This window comes from Clinocottus analis, unplaced genomic scaffold (assembly GCF_023055335.1).
Source record: "Clinocottus analis isolate CAN_PGR_092001 unplaced genomic scaffold, fCliAna1.0.p SCAF_6, whole genome shotgun sequence".
NCBI lineage: Eukaryota > Metazoa > Chordata > Actinopteri > Perciformes > Cottidae > Clinocottus > Clinocottus analis.
The window spans coordinates 7,821,223-7,840,915 of NW_027176218.1; the positions used below are offsets into that span (position 1 = coordinate 7,821,223).

General features: G+C 40.5%; 1 protein-coding gene across 3 annotated transcripts; it reads right to left on the reverse strand.

The window, feature by feature from the left end:
* Positions 1 to 388: 388 nt before the first annotated feature.
* ano5a (anoctamin 5a) lies at positions 389 to 19,187 on the reverse strand. 3 transcript variants are annotated; one of them, XM_068603722.1, is made up of 22 exons: positions 18,978 to 19,187; positions 15,363 to 15,430; positions 14,407 to 14,544; positions 14,083 to 14,124; positions 10,733 to 10,840; positions 9,474 to 9,542; positions 8,940 to 9,224; positions 8,538 to 8,657; positions 8,243 to 8,358; positions 7,847 to 7,981; positions 7,650 to 7,755; positions 7,438 to 7,498; positions 7,044 to 7,195; positions 6,124 to 6,198; positions 5,369 to 5,597; positions 5,040 to 5,212; positions 4,843 to 4,940; positions 4,139 to 4,269; positions 3,705 to 3,910; positions 3,407 to 3,606; positions 2,624 to 2,729; positions 389 to 2,405 (listed from the first exon to the last, which is right to left on the reverse strand). In XM_068603722.1, exons 1-22 carry the CDS (start codon positions 19,045 to 19,047, stop codon positions 2,172 to 2,174), a joined length of 2,922 nt encoding a protein of 973 aa, XP_068459823.1. In that variant the 5' UTR covers positions 19,048 to 19,187; the 3' UTR covers positions 389 to 2,171. The 3 variants fall into 3 exon arrangements, with proteins under 3 accessions (XP_068459823.1, XP_068459821.1, XP_068459822.1); XM_068603720.1 differs by lacking the exons at positions 14,083 to 14,124; positions 14,407 to 14,544; XM_068603721.1 differs by lacking the exons at positions 6,124 to 6,198; positions 14,407 to 14,544; positions 15,363 to 15,430; positions 18,978 to 19,187 and adding an exon at positions 6,538 to 6,618 and having other exon boundaries at positions 14,073 to 14,111.
* Between the last annotated feature and the right edge of the window lie 506 nt (positions 19,188 to 19,693).

The following is a 19,693-nucleotide window of genomic DNA, read 5'->3' on the forward strand; positions in this document are numbered from 1 at the left end:
TAACACTTTGGTTTCATTGCAGACAACATTAAAGATATGAACAGGATATCTGCCCTGAGCTTATGAACACTTTTCCATAATTACAATGCTGTTACAAATCTATATTTGTTGTTTTTATGAATCTTAACCTGATTAGTAACATGTTAAAAATCACATCTTTCCAACCTACCTGAACCTGAGTGTTGCCCATGTCTATGTCACGGTGGCGTCGCGGTGTGCCAAGCCAAACAACCATGCCGTCATATTTTGGTGTAAAACACACCCACCAGTTAACAAACACTGAATAGTTATCAGTGTTCTCTCGGGCCATCTGTTATGTGAACAGCAACTTTCATGTTCTCAGCCGAGCAGACCACGGGCTACAATATTTAAGATGTCCAACAATTACTCAAGATGAATTGATACTTTATTTAAGAGATGTATCTTTGCTTACCAAACACATTTGGATACAGAAAAAAAAATACAGAAACAAATAGATGAACACATAACATTGTCATTTTAAGCATAGAGTAAACAGGTTCAACCTCCTTTCAAGCCCAGTATTGGTATAAAATGAAACATTATTACTAGAGCATAAGAAGAAGATACAAGGAAAGCAAATAGAAAAGACAAGTTATAAGATGTATCAAGGCATCAACAGGCAGAGTTCAGCTGAGCCCAGAGTGTGAACAAGGCAACTGGATCAGTCCAACATTGCTCTCGGCTACATGGTCACATACACATTAACCAAACATATTTAGTTGCCTGAGTTTGTAGCACAGCCAGCCAACTATTAAACCTGAAATTGAAATACTTCATCAACAGATTTGCTTCACTCATTTCCATATGTAGGCAGCCAAATAAACAAAAAATGTCCTTCATATAATTTTAAAACAAGCAGCTACATCTTTCTCCTTGTTCTCATTTAAGCTTGATATACATAACTAATTCAGACACTACCACTTGTGTACCATTTAAATGAACAGATCACACTTTGCTTTTTAAAAACACTGAATTTGTATACGTAGTCTCATGATAACAATTAAACTCACATGGTTATGTCTTGGTAGTTACGTTTCACGAAGTGCTTTGTGCAAAATTAAAAACATGAGAATGTGTTTCTTTCCTTCACTACACAGACACAGCTAAGAAAAACAAGCAGAACGGGGCGATGGCTGATGTGCTTTGTGTGATAGAGCAAACATAGTTCAGTAGGTAGGAGCAGGCGTTCATTAGCTCCGACGTGTTGGTAAACAGAGGCACATTAAAAAGGGATCCCTTCACTCACTGTCAACAGTCATGCATCACCTGCTGCTGCTCAACAACTGGCCATTGCAGGACCAAATCCGGCCTGACTCACAGTGCTAACAGCTGCACAGATTTGTCTCCACAAAGAGCTTCTTCACATGTCAGACTTAGCCTCAAGAAACTGCTGGGCTGTTATGAGATTCAAGCGTAACGCAACCCAGTGGGATGAAGAATATCATTTGGTAAAATTGTGGTACATCTGTACTATAATCTAAATGCAAAAAAAGACAATCCTACCATTTTTTTGCAGTAACTGCAACAAAAAAAAATAGAAATACATATAAACTTACAGTAAAGGGAAACATTTAAAACCCAATAGAAAGCAAGCTCTCAGTTTCTAAATGATACAAATTGTTATTCTAATGGCAGATGCAACCAATGATACATATACATGTGTGATGTATGTAGTAAGGCATCAAGTCTTTGGTTACTCATAGTGGCACTGAAATAAATAGACTTCCATTACAATAAGAGTAAATTGTCTGGCTTAGACACAGTGTATAATATGTTCTTTCTCTTTCTTTACAGCAAATGTTGATTATCATCAGCACTTTGGTTACAACATCGAGTGAAAAGCCATGAATATTACATTTTTCCAGCATGCATGTAGATTTGAGTCTTTCACTTGTGTTCACTTTCATTGTCAGCAGATTAGTAGAAGAGGGATAGCTGTGAATGTAGTAAACCTCTAGCTCTTAAATAAACGTTAAATGTGTGTGTGTGTGTGTGTGTGTGTGTGTGTGTGTGTGTGTGTGTGTGTGTGTGTGTGTTCAAACACAGGCACTAGAGGAAAGTGGTGGTCAGTATCATAATACACAAGCAGGGAAATCTACACCAACATGCCTTCCCATCATGTCTAGATGATGGAGGAGCAGCTCGCTGGGCTAGAGACACTCTGACAGCACCTCATGTTTGGGTATGGACGGATAGATCATGGGCGTGCAGGTACAATCATCATTATGGGCGTCTTGGCTGAGTTGAATCTTCAGTTTCTCCACTTCGTAGTTATGGAGATACTCCTGGACCAGGTAGCGCTCTCTCTTCACACGAGCCCTCACGTCAGAGGGAATATCAGGAATCAACCAGGCCACAAAGAACTTGACCATGAACACAACATGCTGTGGAGGAAGAAAGCACGACAGGTTAGTTTTACTTCAAGCTTGACTGAACAAGAGTTGCTGAAAAAAAGGCTGCATGGAATTATATTATATCTGAAAAGTGTGTTTGTGGGAGAATAATTAATGTAACAATTGACGACTGTCCAAGGTAAGAATGTGAGGCTCAGTTCCAGTGGTCAATAAGTGGTGGGGGTGGTGGAAGCGCAGCCTAGGTTTACCTCCACGATAATGATGAAAGCCAACTTGGCAGCCAGAATATGCCAGAACTGCATAGTGTGGGAGTACTCCTTCTCATGGCCAGAAGCGTAGCGGTAATCACGATACCTACAAAGAAGAACCGTGTTTACATTGGCTTTGACTAAAGATTGTTTCATGGCATTCTTCCGTTCATTCTGCAAAGAAAATGAAAGTAATAATTCCTCTGGTATTATTTTGTCGGCTCCATAAGTGTACCTTTAAAAGTGCATTCAAACTATTTAAAAATACATGCAATATTACCAACACAACTTTAAATCTGAAGTTAAACAGTGAATTTAGCTAAGTGTTTCAGCTGAACTGCATTTCAGCTTTACTACAGTGGCTTTACTACACAAAAACGTCTCAAATTTGCCTAAAAATAGAAATATTGCATAATTGTGTCCAGAAGGCAAAAGTAGTGAAATGTAACTAAGCACATATATACTCAACTACTGTACCAAAGTACAAATTAGATATTTTTGTACATTACTTTCTACTTCTACTTTGAAACTAACAACATGTGGTCTTTGTGTTCACAATGTAAAGTTTCTATTTCACTTTACAAACAGTGTGACTAAGAGGTCCTGACCAATAGTATGTGATTTTGGGAGTTGGGAAGGAAAGTGGGTTGGGTATTTCTACTTTTACTTAAGCAAATATGCTGTGTACTTCTTCCACCACAGTGATATTTTAACATGGAAGTGTAAACATAATCTACAAGCACTCTTTCTCTTCTATGCACAAAGCCTTACAATCAAACAAACCTGCAGGTAGTGATGGAGCTGTTGAACCAGGAAGGGCTCTCCCCATCGTCAGGCTTGTTGTCCAGTTTGATCGCAGAGATGTTGAACACAGACAGGCTGTTGTTTATGTAGCCTTTCATATTCATCTCACCTTCTGGCTGGTAGGCGTACATGTACACGAGCCGAGGGATCATATCAGAGGTGAAGGCCACAATGAATGCCTAGAAAGCAGGGAGAGAAACAGTGTGAGGAAAACTAGAGATGAAACTAGGTAGATAATGAGCAGACACAAAGCACACAGAGGTTGTTGAGCACTCACATTTGTGACCACAGAGAGTATGGCCATCCCATTGAGGATTTCCTGCCAGGCGCCGATGCTGTGAGCCTTTGCTGCCACAGGACGTCTGAATTGAGTGGTGAGCTTCCAGGCATCCACTCTAACCTCGATGATGTTGTTGACAAGTGCCAGCAGGGGTGCCAGTGGAAAGGAGGCGACGAACAGCGTGATGAAACCAAACTGGATAACTGTGACACAAAGAAGAGAGAGGTTAGTGAAATACAGTAAAGTAGAAACAGCACCATCTACAGAATCTCAGCAGACACTGCATCTATCCGTCCGTCCGCCTGTCTTGGTTTTGTTGTCGATCTGATCTGAACAGAACCTGGACTTCACTAAAATGGTCTTGACAACCTTCAAGTGTGTTTCTATGTCTCAGTCTTTGTGTAATGGATTGACTAGTACTGAATGTTTACCCATTTCCAGGTACTCGTCGAAGAGGCCCAGCTGTCCAAAGCTCTGCAGGTCGTGGTCCTGCTCCCAGCGGCTGTACAGACTCTCTGGGTGGTTTCGTGCCTTCCTGCTGCCCCACCAGTTCCTCAGCCACCTGGAGGCCACAAGAGGGCGACAGAGAGCTGTGAATGGACTGTCAAACAGCCATATTGAAGGCTCTATTGATATGTAAACAATATGAAGAGATGACTAAGTTTATAAACATAGCACCTGTATGTCTGAACTGAGCATAAAATACAGGTTCATTTCTGTATTTGTTGAGATTGTAAAAGAATTATGCATCCTCTCCAAGTGAGCAAAATTATAATTTAATGGGTCAAAATGACAGAAACACTTGCTTTTCTCCTGGAAAAAACTCCTGTAATTTCTCGGTGTATGGATTTAAAATGTATCCTAAATGTATCCAGGCCTTTTCAAAGGAGATATTTGGACGTCTCATGGTAGCAAAAACACAGATGTATGTAATTAAATTTAAAGATGGCTATGATGCCATTATAGCATTACTTTGAGTGCTTTTTAAAAAAACATCTTGCAGGAGGAACTAACTGACAATTTTCTAAAAATCTGACCTACGTGTCAGGGGAGAGGGGAGAAAATCGCCTCGCTCTTTAGTCAACAAGCCTTGTATCTTTTCTTGTGTTTGGATGGTCGGTTCACTTGTACTTACGGGACCAGAGCCTCCTGGATGTTGCCCCACACCTGTTTACCAGTCATCACTATCACCAGCTGGGTGGTCAACTCAATCAAACAGCCGCCAGGGTCACACTGGATGTAGACAGGTTAATGGGAAATAAACAAACATTCGATACTCAAGTCAAAGAACCAGTGCTAATCTTATAGAATGTAATGTTTTTATATCTTTACCTCTTCATTCCTTAGTTTGCTGCCAAACATATACTCATAATTTCCAGGATAGCCAACAAACTTGCCCTTAAAGAAAGCCACATAGAAGCAGGAGGAGTAGTAGTTCACGAACTGGAAGAGGAACATCTTCACAGTCAGTTTGTTCTCATACTCCAGATGGGTCTTGGGAATCTCTGCCGCATTGCAAAAGATAATTACATGGATTGTGAATATATAAACAAAAACAGGAACACATATCACAACTTCATTTCAATGTGAAATGCCTAATGGATACATAAAGACACAAAAGTTTATGAATCTGGGACATGCTCTCTCCCTCTGACCCTCACCCATGTCAGTGATCCAAACAGCCACTTTCTCATACATAAGGTTGAGGATCATGATGATGACAAAGTTGATGCAGGAGGCTGTGACAGAAGTGGCCAGCTGTGGCGTGATGTAGGGGCCAACCACCTGTATGCTGGTGGTGGCCTTGTCCTTCATGATGCTGGCAAAGGCTGCGTATACCGCCAGGCGGTACGCAATCACCCCAATGATGCAGGCAATGATCAATGAGATCTTCAGGACAGAGACAACAGAAACAACATGAAAGACAACTACATCACACAAGACCACAAGAGTACAGTACACAGAGAACACCTCACAAATTGTGATGCAAGTGCAAAACATTTCAACACATGAACAAAGCAAGGTGAATTATTGCAAACATATATGTTAAGAAAAGAAATGTACTATATATGTTCATGCACAAGTTACAGTTTTTTACTCAGAGCCACAATGTTTGGGCCACAATGTTTAAAACTGCAAGACTTTGGTTCCATATAGATTATATTTCTAAGAATGACATAACTTTGCTCATATTTCTTTTTAAATTTAGAGTAAGGGACATACATAAAAAGTATTCTGACTTGGTCTCAGCAATCAAAGATATATTAAAGAGGGTTATTTCTGAGGAGTTTTTTTTGCATACTGGCTCTGATCACAATTTATTAGTGATCATGATGATAATGGCCAGTATGATGGGAAAGACAAAAAGACACAGGGTGAAGGAGCAAGTTATTATGCGCAAAGATACAATGCTCACCCATAACAGGACGGTGGCTCCAGACAGACATGTGCGTGCACACTTGCTTGTTACGGGTAAGTATGGCTCCATTTCCTATATCATAAGCAAGCAAAGCATGAACACAGGAGTCAGAAACCCTTTGTTATATCCTGAAAAGACAGCTCAAAAAGAGACCTTTAATTACCACTGACTGGCCCCAGATGCAGGGCAGAGCGTGGTCGCCCAATCACATCTTTGTGTGTGTAGGTGTTTCAGTTCAAGTCCAATTCTTTCATCTAGCGGTCTCCTAGTGAAGCCAGCCTTTCAAGATACCAATCCACCAGTCAAACAATAATGCAGTGCCAAAGAAAATGTCTATTATCTACCCAAACAACGCCACACCAAAACCAATTCCTCACCAATGTGGCATTCCATGTTAGGTGCCACCCTTACCCAGAGTGTCACTGTGGCCCAGCACAGCAACAACTTCCCCATTAAATCTGTAGTAGTCCTTTGAATAACCCACTCCATTTCCTAAAGGCGGGTGGAATGTGGTCAAGGCAAATTATAGCACCCTGTTTCTGTTCATTTTACACATCTGTGTCTGTCACTAACCACAACTACGTACTTCTGATTCCCGAAAACGCAGTAAGTAATATAGTTCTTTATGTAAGAATCTCTATTTGCAAGAGTTGTTTAGTCCATGAATGGCCTTATGAATGACTGCAACCAACTCAGAGTGAAAAACAATCAAATCCATAAAACAGTTCCTGTAATCTGACCAAGCCTACCAATTAGTATATTCAATTCCATTCAATTCAGTTTATTTTGTATAGCTCCAAATCACAAATTAATAATTTGCCTCGAAGGGCTTTACAATCTGTACACATACGACATCCCCGTCCCGAACACTAACAAGGACCAAACAGCATATTAATATTTAATGATGACACAAACACCTGAGTGATGCGGTTCAGCTTGCGGTTGGTGCACTTGGTTTCATACTCTGGCCGAAGCTGAAGCTGCTGTTGTTCCTCCTCAAAGTCGACCAGATCCCATTCGTACTCGAGGCGAGCCTGCCGCCTCTTCCAGAACTCCAGAAACAGTGTCACTGGAGAGCGAAAAAATGTTACACACAATTTAACTATCTTATTGGTGTGGTAGGAAAAGTTTCAGAAGTCACCATCTCAGTAAATGTATGAAAATATGATTTATTGTGATTTGGGTGATTAGTCACTTACATACAGAGTGAGTAACTGTGATTATAAATGACTAATGACAATTCATCAGCTCCCACTAGGTGGTGCACTGGGTTAGAAATGATAAAATGCAGAGAGTAGATATTTTACTTACCCCAAATCCCCATAAATATGGCAAAAAACACTGTTGCCACATTGTCGAACATATGCGATTGCTGAAAGAAAAACATGTTTAAGAAATATTTAGATAATGAATCGCAAATTTATTGACATTTAGCTGCAACCACCCTTTAAAAAGGTCACACATTGGAGGTAGAACATAATTCATGATGAACAAAAGCAACTCAACAAGCTAAGATATCTCACCCATGAGGAGTTGCATGTTGTGTTGAGTTTCCAGTAGCCGCATTTCTTGTCACACAACGGGCACATGACAATCTTCCCGCCGATCTCATCACTACAGATTTCTTTACTGTAGGGAAATGAGAGAAACAATTAAGTTAGTAACACAATAATATCTAGTGCAACAATGACATCTGAAAGACTAACATAAAAATAATCACCTCCACTCGTTGTCGTCGTAAGTGAGGATTCCATAGATGAAACAAATTGTCCCAACTATTGCAGCAAACAACAGCATCTCAGTGTAGAAGCCCAGCCATGCAAAATAAATACCTATCTTCTCCCCATAATACTTCCTGTTGATGGAAAAAACAACATGATTGTAGTAAATAATTTAATTAAATTAATCAAATTAAATATTTAAATTTAGAATCCTCTAAATCACATCTATTACTGAATGAGGTAACACAATGGTTATTGGGCATGTGGCCGATTGATGAAAGCTCTTGTATTTACAGTTTAACCAACTGGATGTCTGTGGCAATATAACCAGAAAAAATCCCAGGTGCCTCTTTTTGTATATAAATACACGTCAGATGTGAGTTTCAAGGTCTTACCTTATTAGATTGAGGGGCTGCTCCTTGAAGAAACACAAGAATCTGGCCCAGTGTTTGTGGAGACTGTATCTGTCACTTTCGCAGTTGGCATCCTTTGATTTTGTCCAGTATCTAGACTGCTCGCACAAATTGAAACAGTCACATTTATATCACAGTTATTCATCTTTACAAAGGCCTCATCCAACACTGCTTCCGGCAAGACGTTACTGTTGGAAAGTAATGAGTGCAAATTTCATTGCATATGGTCTTTTTATGATGGAAAAAAATAGGTAATTGTTCACCAAAAGAGACTCACATCATGCAGAGGGAAGGCAGCAGTGTAGGTGCCATTGTTGAGTAACCTCTTGATCCCCTTCTTGTCTTTATCCCCGCATTCATCCCTGAAGTACGAACAGCGGGACAGGATGTAGTAGACCTGGGCACAGTCAGATACACAAGGATATAGTTTTGTTGGATAAAAACAGAATGATAATGTTGCTTCTGTATTCACAATATCTTAAGATAATGGACTCATTACAATAGATATCACCGACTAAATGTATAGGTTGGATGTTAAAATGTAACACATGTGGAGGTCTGCACACAGAACTGCAGCATCTGTAGTATCTAATATTGTAAATTCAAATTTGACGAGAATGTCAAAGGAAAGTTTGAATTTAAAATTCACAAACAAGATTAAAAAAAAAGGTATCCTTACTATTCTGTTGCGAGTAGAAGGTGAGAAGAACGTATCTTTGTTGTCAATGAGGAAGAAGTCAGACTTGCTCTTGTCAAAGGGAGCTGTGAAATAGTCGGGCTGGGGGTTCATGATGTGCTCCGGCAGACGGAAAGGGGTGGACAGCCAGTTCATCGGCATGTCGCTGTCGTCTGGGATGTCGTTGGTCTTGAATGGGACCTTAACCTTCAGCACATCTGCGTAGGTGGCCAACACTTCCCATGGAGCGTGGATCTTCACAAAATAAGTCTTTCCATCTTCTGACTCCTGATGCGAGACAAGTGTCACAGTATAATAAGTGTAGGGCAACCGATTCACAAACTAAAATACAAGTTCAGTGAAAAAATGTTTTTTTTTTTACAGGTTTAATGTAAAATACACTTTGGTATGGGTTTATTTTACCTAAAAAAAGTTAGTAATTTTTGTCTTTGTAAAAACAATAAATAAATAATATACACATATACACAATTTCCTTTACCATTCAACATAATCAAATAAAAAATGAGACGCTCTTACCGACTTATCTTCTGTCTCCAGCTCCAGGCCGACATTCACTAGATTGGCCTCAAACAGCCTCCTCCTCTCCTTATGAGGGAAAAAAGCATATATGCATATATTTATTAGTTTGATATGAATTCTTTTACAATTCCCATTCCCATCTATTAAATCAAAATAAAGTACACAAAAGCTGTGTGAAAATACATTAAACATGCTTAAAAAGAAAGGAACCTAAATAATGTCCACGTAAAACATGTCAAATCGTGAAATGTATAGACATAGGTATTCATAATGCCATGTAAGGTGGATCAAAGGCTGCACGGTGGTGTAGTGGCACTGTTGCCTCACAGCAGGAGGAACAAGGGTTCTGTGTGGAGTTTAGATGTTTCTCCTTATGTCCACAACAGTCCAAAGACATGCAGCTCAGGATAAATTGATTACTCTAAATTTCCCCGTACTATTAAAAGTTGTGGACAATACATAACGTAGCATTCCAAAGGGCACCTGGAATAATTAGGTGTCATGTCTTTAGAAATAGGCATAATTTCATATGATCAAATATTCAGACAGAAAAATGTACCACCTTGTTAGACATTTCCCAACACATGTGGACTATATACAGGAACTGGCCTCTTGTTGGCTCTTCCTCTTACAGTGGAACAAATGAGAGAGTTCCTGCCCAGCACGGAGGTCAGGGTGTTGACTCACTGACGAGGGCGAAATGTGAGTCGGCTGCGACATACTGCCTCATATCCGAGTGGTAACACAGAACTGTGAAAACTAACAGTCCAGTACCATACACTAGCCAAACGTAAGTCTCCCAGCATCCAACAGCTGACAAGCCACAAAAACACATCTGGCGAGCCAAAGTTAGGAAACAAATTAATGTAGTTTTACAAAAGTAAAGACGGCAGCCTGTCTATCCCTAGATCTGACCTTCTCTGAAAATTCCTCCAGAGGATTACTTAGACAAACTGAGAATAACAGTGGACCTAGCGTTATCAGTGTTGTGGTATTTGGGGCATGTTGCTGACACACACAGTGACCTTTGAGGATGTACTGTAAGAAACAGTTCTCACTTTATATATTACAAAGTGGAAATAAAATCAGCTGTTCTTTTGTGTGACATTTTAGGATTTCAAGATACTTAATTCTAGAAATATTACAATAATAAAACTGAATAGGAAGTCATCAAGAAAAAAACATTAGTTCTTACAAACACATGCATTTAGGCAAATGTATGTATTGGACATACAGTCTTAGAAGTTGTTTCTTACCTGTTTTCTCTCACCATCTTTATCTTCAACATAGGACAGGACAAAATCAATCATACGCTCTCCATCACGGAAGAAGACAGAGTCTTTACTGTGTTGTTGTTTGTCAATCTATAATGAGATGGAACAGAGTTCACAGCATTTAAACACACATAGAATATCAGCTCTACAGGTATTTGGATGCATTCAAACACAGCAGCGCATACAGGGAAACCATTTATGTGTCAGTGGCTAACAGCAAAACCCAAAGAACAAGGCATCCACACCACTTCACACACAAATGTTTTGAAAAAACAAAAATACATATTATTATATTTTCACTCCAAACACAAACATTATGCTAAATGGAGGGGAACTGCTATGGCTAAGAGGTTTTACGCCGCTGATGTCCAATTTATATAATTTACCGAAGATAAAAATGGGCATTAAAATAAACATTTGTTGGACGTTGAATCCATAAAGAATTCCATAAAAATCGAATGATTTGATTCTGAACTCATGTAATACTACCTCAGGTTACATGTCAGAGCAAAGGACATGTGGAAAGGACTATCCATTAATAAATAGGAGGACATCCAGCATCCATATTGGGCTCAGAACTAACCCATCGACAATGTTGCCGTTTTACTCCATAGTGTCTAAAACCTGAATTAGTGGCTAAAGAAATTCCAAATATGTGCTAGCCAGTAAATGCTAGCCTTTCAGCAGCCACAGGGCTGAAGAAAGTGCTTCAAGCAAGGAATGGAGGGCATGCTGCTAATTCTACTTCAGCTGTTTAGAGAGCTAAATATCACAGTACTACAGTAGCTACCTACACTGCACTGCAGACAATTTACAGAACTCAGCATTTAGTATCACAAAAACATTCCATTGTACTGTAATTCTAATTGAGCTGACCACGTCCATCAGCACAAAGCTGCGAGGGGAGGGAGAAAAGGAAGAGCACTTTACCTCCATGGCTCACTCCCTTTACGGCTATGATGCATTAGCGGAAAAGCTGCATGGCTGCCTGATAGGGCAAAATGATCCAGCCCTGAAAGCACCGTTTCTGTAACTCTCACTCCACTGATCCCTAGCGAGAAGGAGTTCCATCTAGTCCACAGACCTATTTCGACAAGCCCTCACTTGCTCAGACATCTAGCAAGAGAGAGAGAGAGAGAGAGAGAGAGAGAGAGAGAGAGAGAGAGAGAGAGAGAGAGAGAGAGAGAGAGAGAGAGAGAAGAGGGATACTAGGAGAGAGGTAGAGGACCCTCCTAGAGATGACATCAGCACAGGGAGAGCATAGCTGCTGCCAGCTCGCTAACTAATGTAATAAGAGCACAGCATTGGAGGAGGCGATATTGCTGTACTGTACAACACTGACCATCGGGGGAGTAAAAGTCCCACATGCCGATACCAAGCTACATTGTAGCTGAAAAGCAAACTGACCAACCATGGTAATCCGCTCTGATAAAGGTGAATTACTGAAAACCAAAACTTAGAATTTGTGCATAATCTCCCCAGTCTGAGTTGAATGTCTGAAACTAATCAATTAAACTATCTGGGGGCCTTATTACAATGGTGTGAAATTTAAATGGAATACTATCAGTAGTAAATGCATGCAAATGACCTCAGACGAGTAGTGATATACTCTTATTGAGACAGCTGTTTTTAGCTTTACGGCTAGATCTTCCGCCCTGATTCCTACCATACAAATGTATCGAACAATTCCTGTCTACGTGTTCAATCTTTTTTTTTTTTTTTAATGTTGTCTTATTCCAATCATTCCTACGTTCTAACTTCTGCTCTGGACTACCTCCCAGACTACATGGGACCATGTTGACCATGGCAGGGTGGGTGCGTTCTTTAACTGGGATGTCGCTGCAAAAACTCTCAAATGTTCTGTAATTACAGATCCGCCGTATGGAGTCAGTGAATCTGCTGGAACCGGCTTCAGCTTCGTAAAGCTTGTGGAGGCCACACAGCTCTATACATTTACCAACTAACCTCTAAGTACTGGGTGTTTAGACATGTGTCTCTTTTATCTTAATTAAGGAGGGTAAAGGCAGAACATGCAGAAGATAAATAGACGTCTACTTTTAGGGAGGGGTTTCTTTAAAAAATTACTGTCAAAACAGCACTTCAATGAAACTAGTCACAACTTTGAACTTAAATATATCACAGTTGTTAAATTGTATCACAATGTAGAATCTCTCATCCAATGGCTCTACTATCCATCTTAAGTAAAGTAACGTAATGCACTGTGATTAGTGTCACAAAATCTAATGCCAAGGGGGCAATTCTAAACTCTTTTTGGTATATAGTTTCAACAAAATCAAGAATCTGTTTCTTTTTTTAAAGAACAGAGTATCATAAGCCAAACTTAGTCCATGGTGACGTCTAGAACGTACTCTAAATACAGAGAACATTGTGTGTTTTTTCCAGATCTAAAAAGGTCAAATAAATGTGCACTATTTGTATCTGGTTCAGTGAGCCTCCCTAAAATGTCCCAGTGACAACCCTTCCAAAAAGTTGCATGCAGCTGAAACTTCTTAAGAGGAGGACTTTGCACTCAGCTTTTGTTTTTCTTATAGGAGGCATTTATAGATGTGCAGCTGCCTCCACTCTAAAACTTCTTGATGCGATCTTCTACTCAGCTAAATTGCAGTATTAAGTTGGAGGAAGCCAGATTATTATAAAGGCTTACTGCAGTTTTTTCTTTCTTTAAGATTAGCAGCTATTAAAAAGGATAATGATTTCACTGTTCATTAAAGTGGGTTCCACACAGTTTAAACAAGACCACATTTGGGAGGATTCAAAAGAAGAAGCCGACAGTACACTTTATGGTTAGGTAGACACAGCCAAGTTCAGTCCTGTCATGAGCACAGGGCCGGGTCATGATTACAGTATAGACTGTATATACTTATAGGACACGGCCACACAATGATGCGCACACACAGAAACAGCTAGGCAAAAGACAAATGCAGTGCATGTGCCAATGTGCACTTTCTAAATATGCTGTAACAACCCAGGCTGTTGATTTCTCTTCAGTGAAGTGGACGGTTATCACAGGTGAGAACAAAGCAAGTAAAAAAGCCTTTTCCATTTTTAATGAGCTCCTGTGATCCAATAAACACACAGCTCGAGCCAGCATGTTTCCATTACTCTCTGCAGCAAAACTTGCTCTCCAGAAGCCATCATCAGCTCTCTACCTAGAGATGGATATTGATTTCATCTCTTATGTCCAAGCTTTATTCTCTGGAGGAATTCAACACTAAGCAGACATTTCTCAAAAAAGAAATAAAGGCTGGCAGGCAGAAATATGTGTAAAGTTGCACAGCATCACATCAAAAGCCTGTTTTACCATGCCATACCCTGGAACGAAACTTCAGGAATAGCGCCCGCTTTCTCGACAGCTGTGGAGGAACCGATTGGATAGTGAGGGAAAAACTAACAACACAACAAATTCAACAACAAACAGCTAAAACTGTAGCAGCAACCTTACAGAGGCGATCAAAATGTGAGACACTCTGCCCACTTGCGTTATGTTTACAAATTGTTACAGATAACGTCCAAAAACACTTCATAAGACTGAAAACCACCAAATGTTACAGGTTTGAATTTGAGGCGATGTAAAATGATGCTAACAAGCACACTGACACAGCGGCATGCATCTGTGCCCCCGACTGGTGTCTTACCCCAGTCAGAGCACTGATTCGCTCTAAGGTCTGCGGCTCAGACTGTGGACTGTCGCTGTTGTCAGAGGGGGACAGGGAGGCCAGGCTGGTGTTGAGAGACTCACATGTCTCTACACACACATCAGGCGTTAAAGGAGACTTTCAGTACATTGTGAAAGGGCAGGGGGGATAGACAGGAGAAAAGGGGTTATCTCTGAGTGTCTCGTCGCATGTACAGGTTGTAAACTAGTATAATTGTATTGGAAAAATGGATGTAATCTCAAAACTGTAATTATAAATTGTGCGATCTTCTAATATCGCAAAGTCACCGTTCTACCACATGTTGGCTGTTGATTGAAGAGTGATTTGAAAAAAATCTGTGTGACTGATGGGGAAATCCAAAAGCATTTCACTTGTACACAATTAACTTCCTGCTTCCAGCTTCCTGTTTTCAGGAAGTGAAGATATGATAATGTCAGACAGAGATCTTTCATTTATCTATCTCAGGCAGCCACGGTGAACTCAAATGAACAATGGAGTGCGGAGATCAGCAATGTCAGCAAATGAAAATAGCGCACGGATGTGTAGCATGTGCGCTGTGGAGATGTTGAAGGTGGACAAACAAAAGACGACGATGCAGAGTGGATGTCAGCTGAAGGAAGGGTGAGTTTGCTCACGCTGACGACCCTCACTTGTCAGGACTCCCTCTAAGGAGGGGCGGCACAACTAACATATAAGAAGGACCGCATTTTTACATATTTATATAGCTGGTGTAAAAATGCAAATCATCCAAGAAACTATACTGAGAAAATTGCAAACGTGTACTGTATAATATCATGGAATGTTAAGACATCATTTGGTACATGAAATTAAACTCTCTCAGTTTATCCACAGTAGAGACAAAAGAAGCCACTTCCCAGAAACGTCTGTCTGGCCATGCTGTGTGAGTGTGAGCACATGGTGAGGTTGGTGTTTACCTGTGATGGTCCCTGTTGGAAGGATCCTGTGCTGGATGAGACATGTTGGTCGTAGCCATTCATTTCATCTGCAAGACAGGAACAGAAGAAACACTAAATGAGCAATAGAATTACCAATACTAATTAGGACAGTATTCCCTTAGTAGACTAATAATATGTGTAGTGAATCTCAGTAGGGGAGCAACAACGAATCGATAAAATCGATAAAAATCGATCATTAAAAAAGTTGGCAACGAATTTCATTATGGATTCGTTGTGTCGCGCGATTATTACGCCACTCAATAAGTCGCGGAGATGTTTGAGTGTTGAACAAAACAGTTGAGAGGAGCGCGCAGGTCCAGGAGCTTCTGCAGCGCGCTGTGCCTTCTCGTAAGTCACTGCATAGTCGCGTTGCGTGTACAATAACTTAGCAGCTGGGCTAACTGTTGTCGTCAGCTCGCTAGCTAGTCGTTCATTCCCCGTGTTTCAGCTGTTGGGTTGGATGACGTCTTCGTTTTAAAATACCGCGGAGGCTTCAAGAGAAGTAACGCGTAAACATCTCCTCTGAGGTGAAGAACACAGACCTGCGTTCAACAGTCCGGTATCATGTGGCTTCATGCAGAGGAAGTGATGCTGGGATTTGTAGTTTCATATCTAATTGACAACCTTTATTTAGGTAAAGTGCAGTCCGTAAGTTATCCGTTGATACATTGAGTGGTTACTTCTGGAATATCATCTCTTGTTCTATAAGTTCTGAGTGTGTGTCTGTGAGTGTGCATGTCAGTGAGTGAGTGTGTGTGTGTCTGCATGTGTGCGAGTGTGCATGTCTCTGTGTGTGTCTGTGCATGTGTGTGAGTGTGTGCATCTGTGAGTGTGCATGTCTGTGAGTGTAGAGAACAAGTTCTGACAAATCCTGTTAAGTTTTCTGATTTGTATTTCTTTATTTTTTTATATATTCTTTATTATTAAGATTTGTTGCACTGTTAATTTGCAGTTAGTTCTGTTTTTGTAATAAAAGGTTGCAAATTAATGCTTTAAAATTATTATTTTTTTATCCGATGAATCGATGAATCGAAAAAATAATCGATTAAATCAGTCGATTATTTTATTTTAGCACACTAAATCTCAGACAGGCAGCTTGGATGCAGTGAAGTTGAGTGTCAGGCATATGAACAGCTGCCTCACTTAATAGAGGAGCACTGACAGACCGCCAATGTTGTGGTCTATATTTGTACAGCATGGTGTGGCTGTGCTCCCACAGGCCAGATAGCATGACTTCACAGGATCGTTGTGAGAGAATACCCAGAGCCATGTTGCTACCGCGGCGAGAGTGACTATGGGAAATGAGACCAGGGAGTCTGGTAAACCCCCTCGAGGTGACTGAAAATGAAAGCTGCTTGTGCAATGAAATATGGCTTTAACCATGCTCACGTTCGGCTTTCACCCACCAGTCAGGGCCCAACAAAAGCAATTACAACCCTTTATAGTAGATAATCTGGGTAAAAATATTTACATAAACAAATAGCAAAGCCGAAGTGCTGTTGGCAACACTTTCACCAGAAACTCTTATAGGTTTCACCCTCTGTGTTTATGTTTAAATAGAAATGCAACAGTCCTAATTGATCGTCTCTCTGAGTTATATTTAGTCTGGACTCAACACACAAAATGTGCTTACACAGACCTGAAACAAGCATTCAAACCTTGTAATGTGTAAACCTTCTCTGTCTCTACATCATTACACAGTAAGTCAGCAAAGTATACGTTAGTGGTTCGAAACTAAAATAAATTTAGTTTTTCAAAACTGCCATTTAAAACTGGTGACCTTTATTTTTTTTATTTGTGGTAATAAATTATTGTTTTTTTCCTCCCCACAGTAACAATGTAACAACTACAATAAATCTAATGGTTTGTTATTTGTTATTCAGATTATGAAAATCAAGCTTGCTGTTATCATTTGCATCCACAGCATGCGTATTGAAACCTATACCTTTTGAGTTATGGCAGGATGTGGATGTTGAGAGGGAGCTGTTATCCTCCAACAGTGATCCTTGAAGACTGAGTTCTTCACAGTACATTTTACATGTGGCCACACTTTCATGGCTGACTGTTATAGTGCTTTACCAATCATATTAATTCCTACTTCTTGTTTTCTCTTTCTTAGAAACACTTGATGATACTGAATGATGGATAGTTTGCTTTCGTTTGTTCCAAATATTTTTTCTTTCACAACATATGAGCACACAGCTGAGCATATTTTTGCACAGTTGGACTCAGTATTAGAGCACTCAGTATAAAGCCACTCTCAGCTAAGCCAAGAGTCTTTTCCCACCTAGCTAAGAAGCCTCCACAGTTAAGGCTTTGTTCAAGAGCGAGCAGCTGATCATGGTGTAAATGCCACAAAGCAGCTTCTGACTCTTGTTTTATTACCACAGCAACCGACCAGACTCCAGACCTCATGTACATCTATCATTTACAGCTCGGCTATGTTGATACTGAAAGGGAAATAGACAACAACTAGAACTGGTTTATGGTCACAAGGGAGATATGACCTACTCTTTAGAATCTGTATAGCTGTATTAAAGGTTGTACTGACTTGTTGTTGTTGTTTTTCAAGAGATACCGTCTGCCGCCTCTTAAGGGTGGTAAAGTAAATTAAGCAGCCTAATGTTTTTAAACTGCTTTATTTGTATATAAAACACAGAGGGTAGCAAACTGACACTTTCCCGAAATGTGTGACTTTTGAATTGTCTGATTTACCATTAAATTACATATATTAAAGACTTTTAGATTATATGTTTATTCATTTAGACTCTGAATGTGTTGTCTAGGAACACTGGCAATTATTTTGTTTGGCCCTACCTTATACAATATGGTTAGCCATACGTAGAGGCTGTTTTCCCATTATCAGCAGCCATTGTGTGCACATAGTTGTGAGTGTGTTTAGACTATACATCATGACAATGTACTGATCTGCTATAATATCATTCTATCTTGTGTTGCAGATTAAACACTGGAGGGCATACAGGATGATTCATCCTTCATTCAGCAACACCATAAATGGGAAAAAAACACACTCATCTCAGTGTTAGTTTGGAATTCACATGAGGCCAGAAGCAGAGAAGGGTTTTGGGGTTTGTGCTGGTGGATGAAGCGGTGCCTATATGTGACAGAGTTTCCAGTATGCAGGCCAGCTGTCAGAGGCTGGCTGGCTCTAAGTCATAGCTGCTTGCACAGAAAGACAGCCAAATTATGAGCTTGTTATGGCAGAGAGGAAATGTGAAGGGTGGGTACATCTTAAAATAGTTGAGCAAATTAAACTTATATAAATTGTAAAATGTGCTGTGTAAAGGTAAAGGTGGGGCAGGATGGTGTCGTACACTTCATTTTGCCAACTGCCCCAGGAAATATAATTTAAAATGTGCTCTTTAGCTTAGTTATCAATAGTTTTTTTCTTTTTTGTAGTCCTTAAAAAACTTTTGTAAAGTTCCTCTGAACAGACTGGGAAACACCAAGCTCTGTTTAGTCTGAACTGAGGACGGTATCTTTACACTAATGGAGACCAACACAGCGTTATGTTGAACGTAAACCTCCGGAACCGCAGCCCGGAGGCGGACCGGCCGTCTTCTCGCTACTCACCATTGAAAGAGTCCGTCGGGCTCATCTCAATTAGACTGTCCCCTCCCGCTTTCCCCGTTATTCGGTGCATGGTGATGCTTATCGGTCCTCCTGAACACCGAGATGTCCCCCAGACGAAACGGCTTCTGTCCCTCCTTCCCCCGCGTATGCGACTCTGAACGGGTCTCCTTGCTCGGCTCCTCTCCAGCGACGCCTCACTGGCAGCACCGGCCCTCCTTCACCCACTGACCGTCGGGGGCTGCGCCGCTTTGGCGCGGAGGGAGGTGCGTGCGGGAAGTGGCTCTTCCGGCAGCCAATGAGCATCGAGGGCAAAGATACTGCAGTCAAGCGTCTTATTTTAGCTTTTGGCCCGTGGATGAGAAACATGGACACAGAGTTAAAATAGCATGTGTCGACCTCACGTGCTGAAATACAACAACAGACGCCGACAATAGCTTTAGAATTCATTAACGTCGCATCAAAGCAGATGTGTTACGCCTCAGTATTTACATTATTTTAAGTTACTTTGCTACAAAGTTATCACGAAATCAGAGGTTCATTTTTACTGGTCCGAGTGTCGTTCTCATGGTGGCCGGCCTTGCCAGCTGAGCTAATCAGGAACGAGTATTCTGCAGCAGCCGTGAAACGATGACCTGTCAATCAAATAAATTAAAGGCGATGTAATAAAGCAAGTGGACTATATTCAGATTATGGGTCACCTTTTTAACACTGTTTGA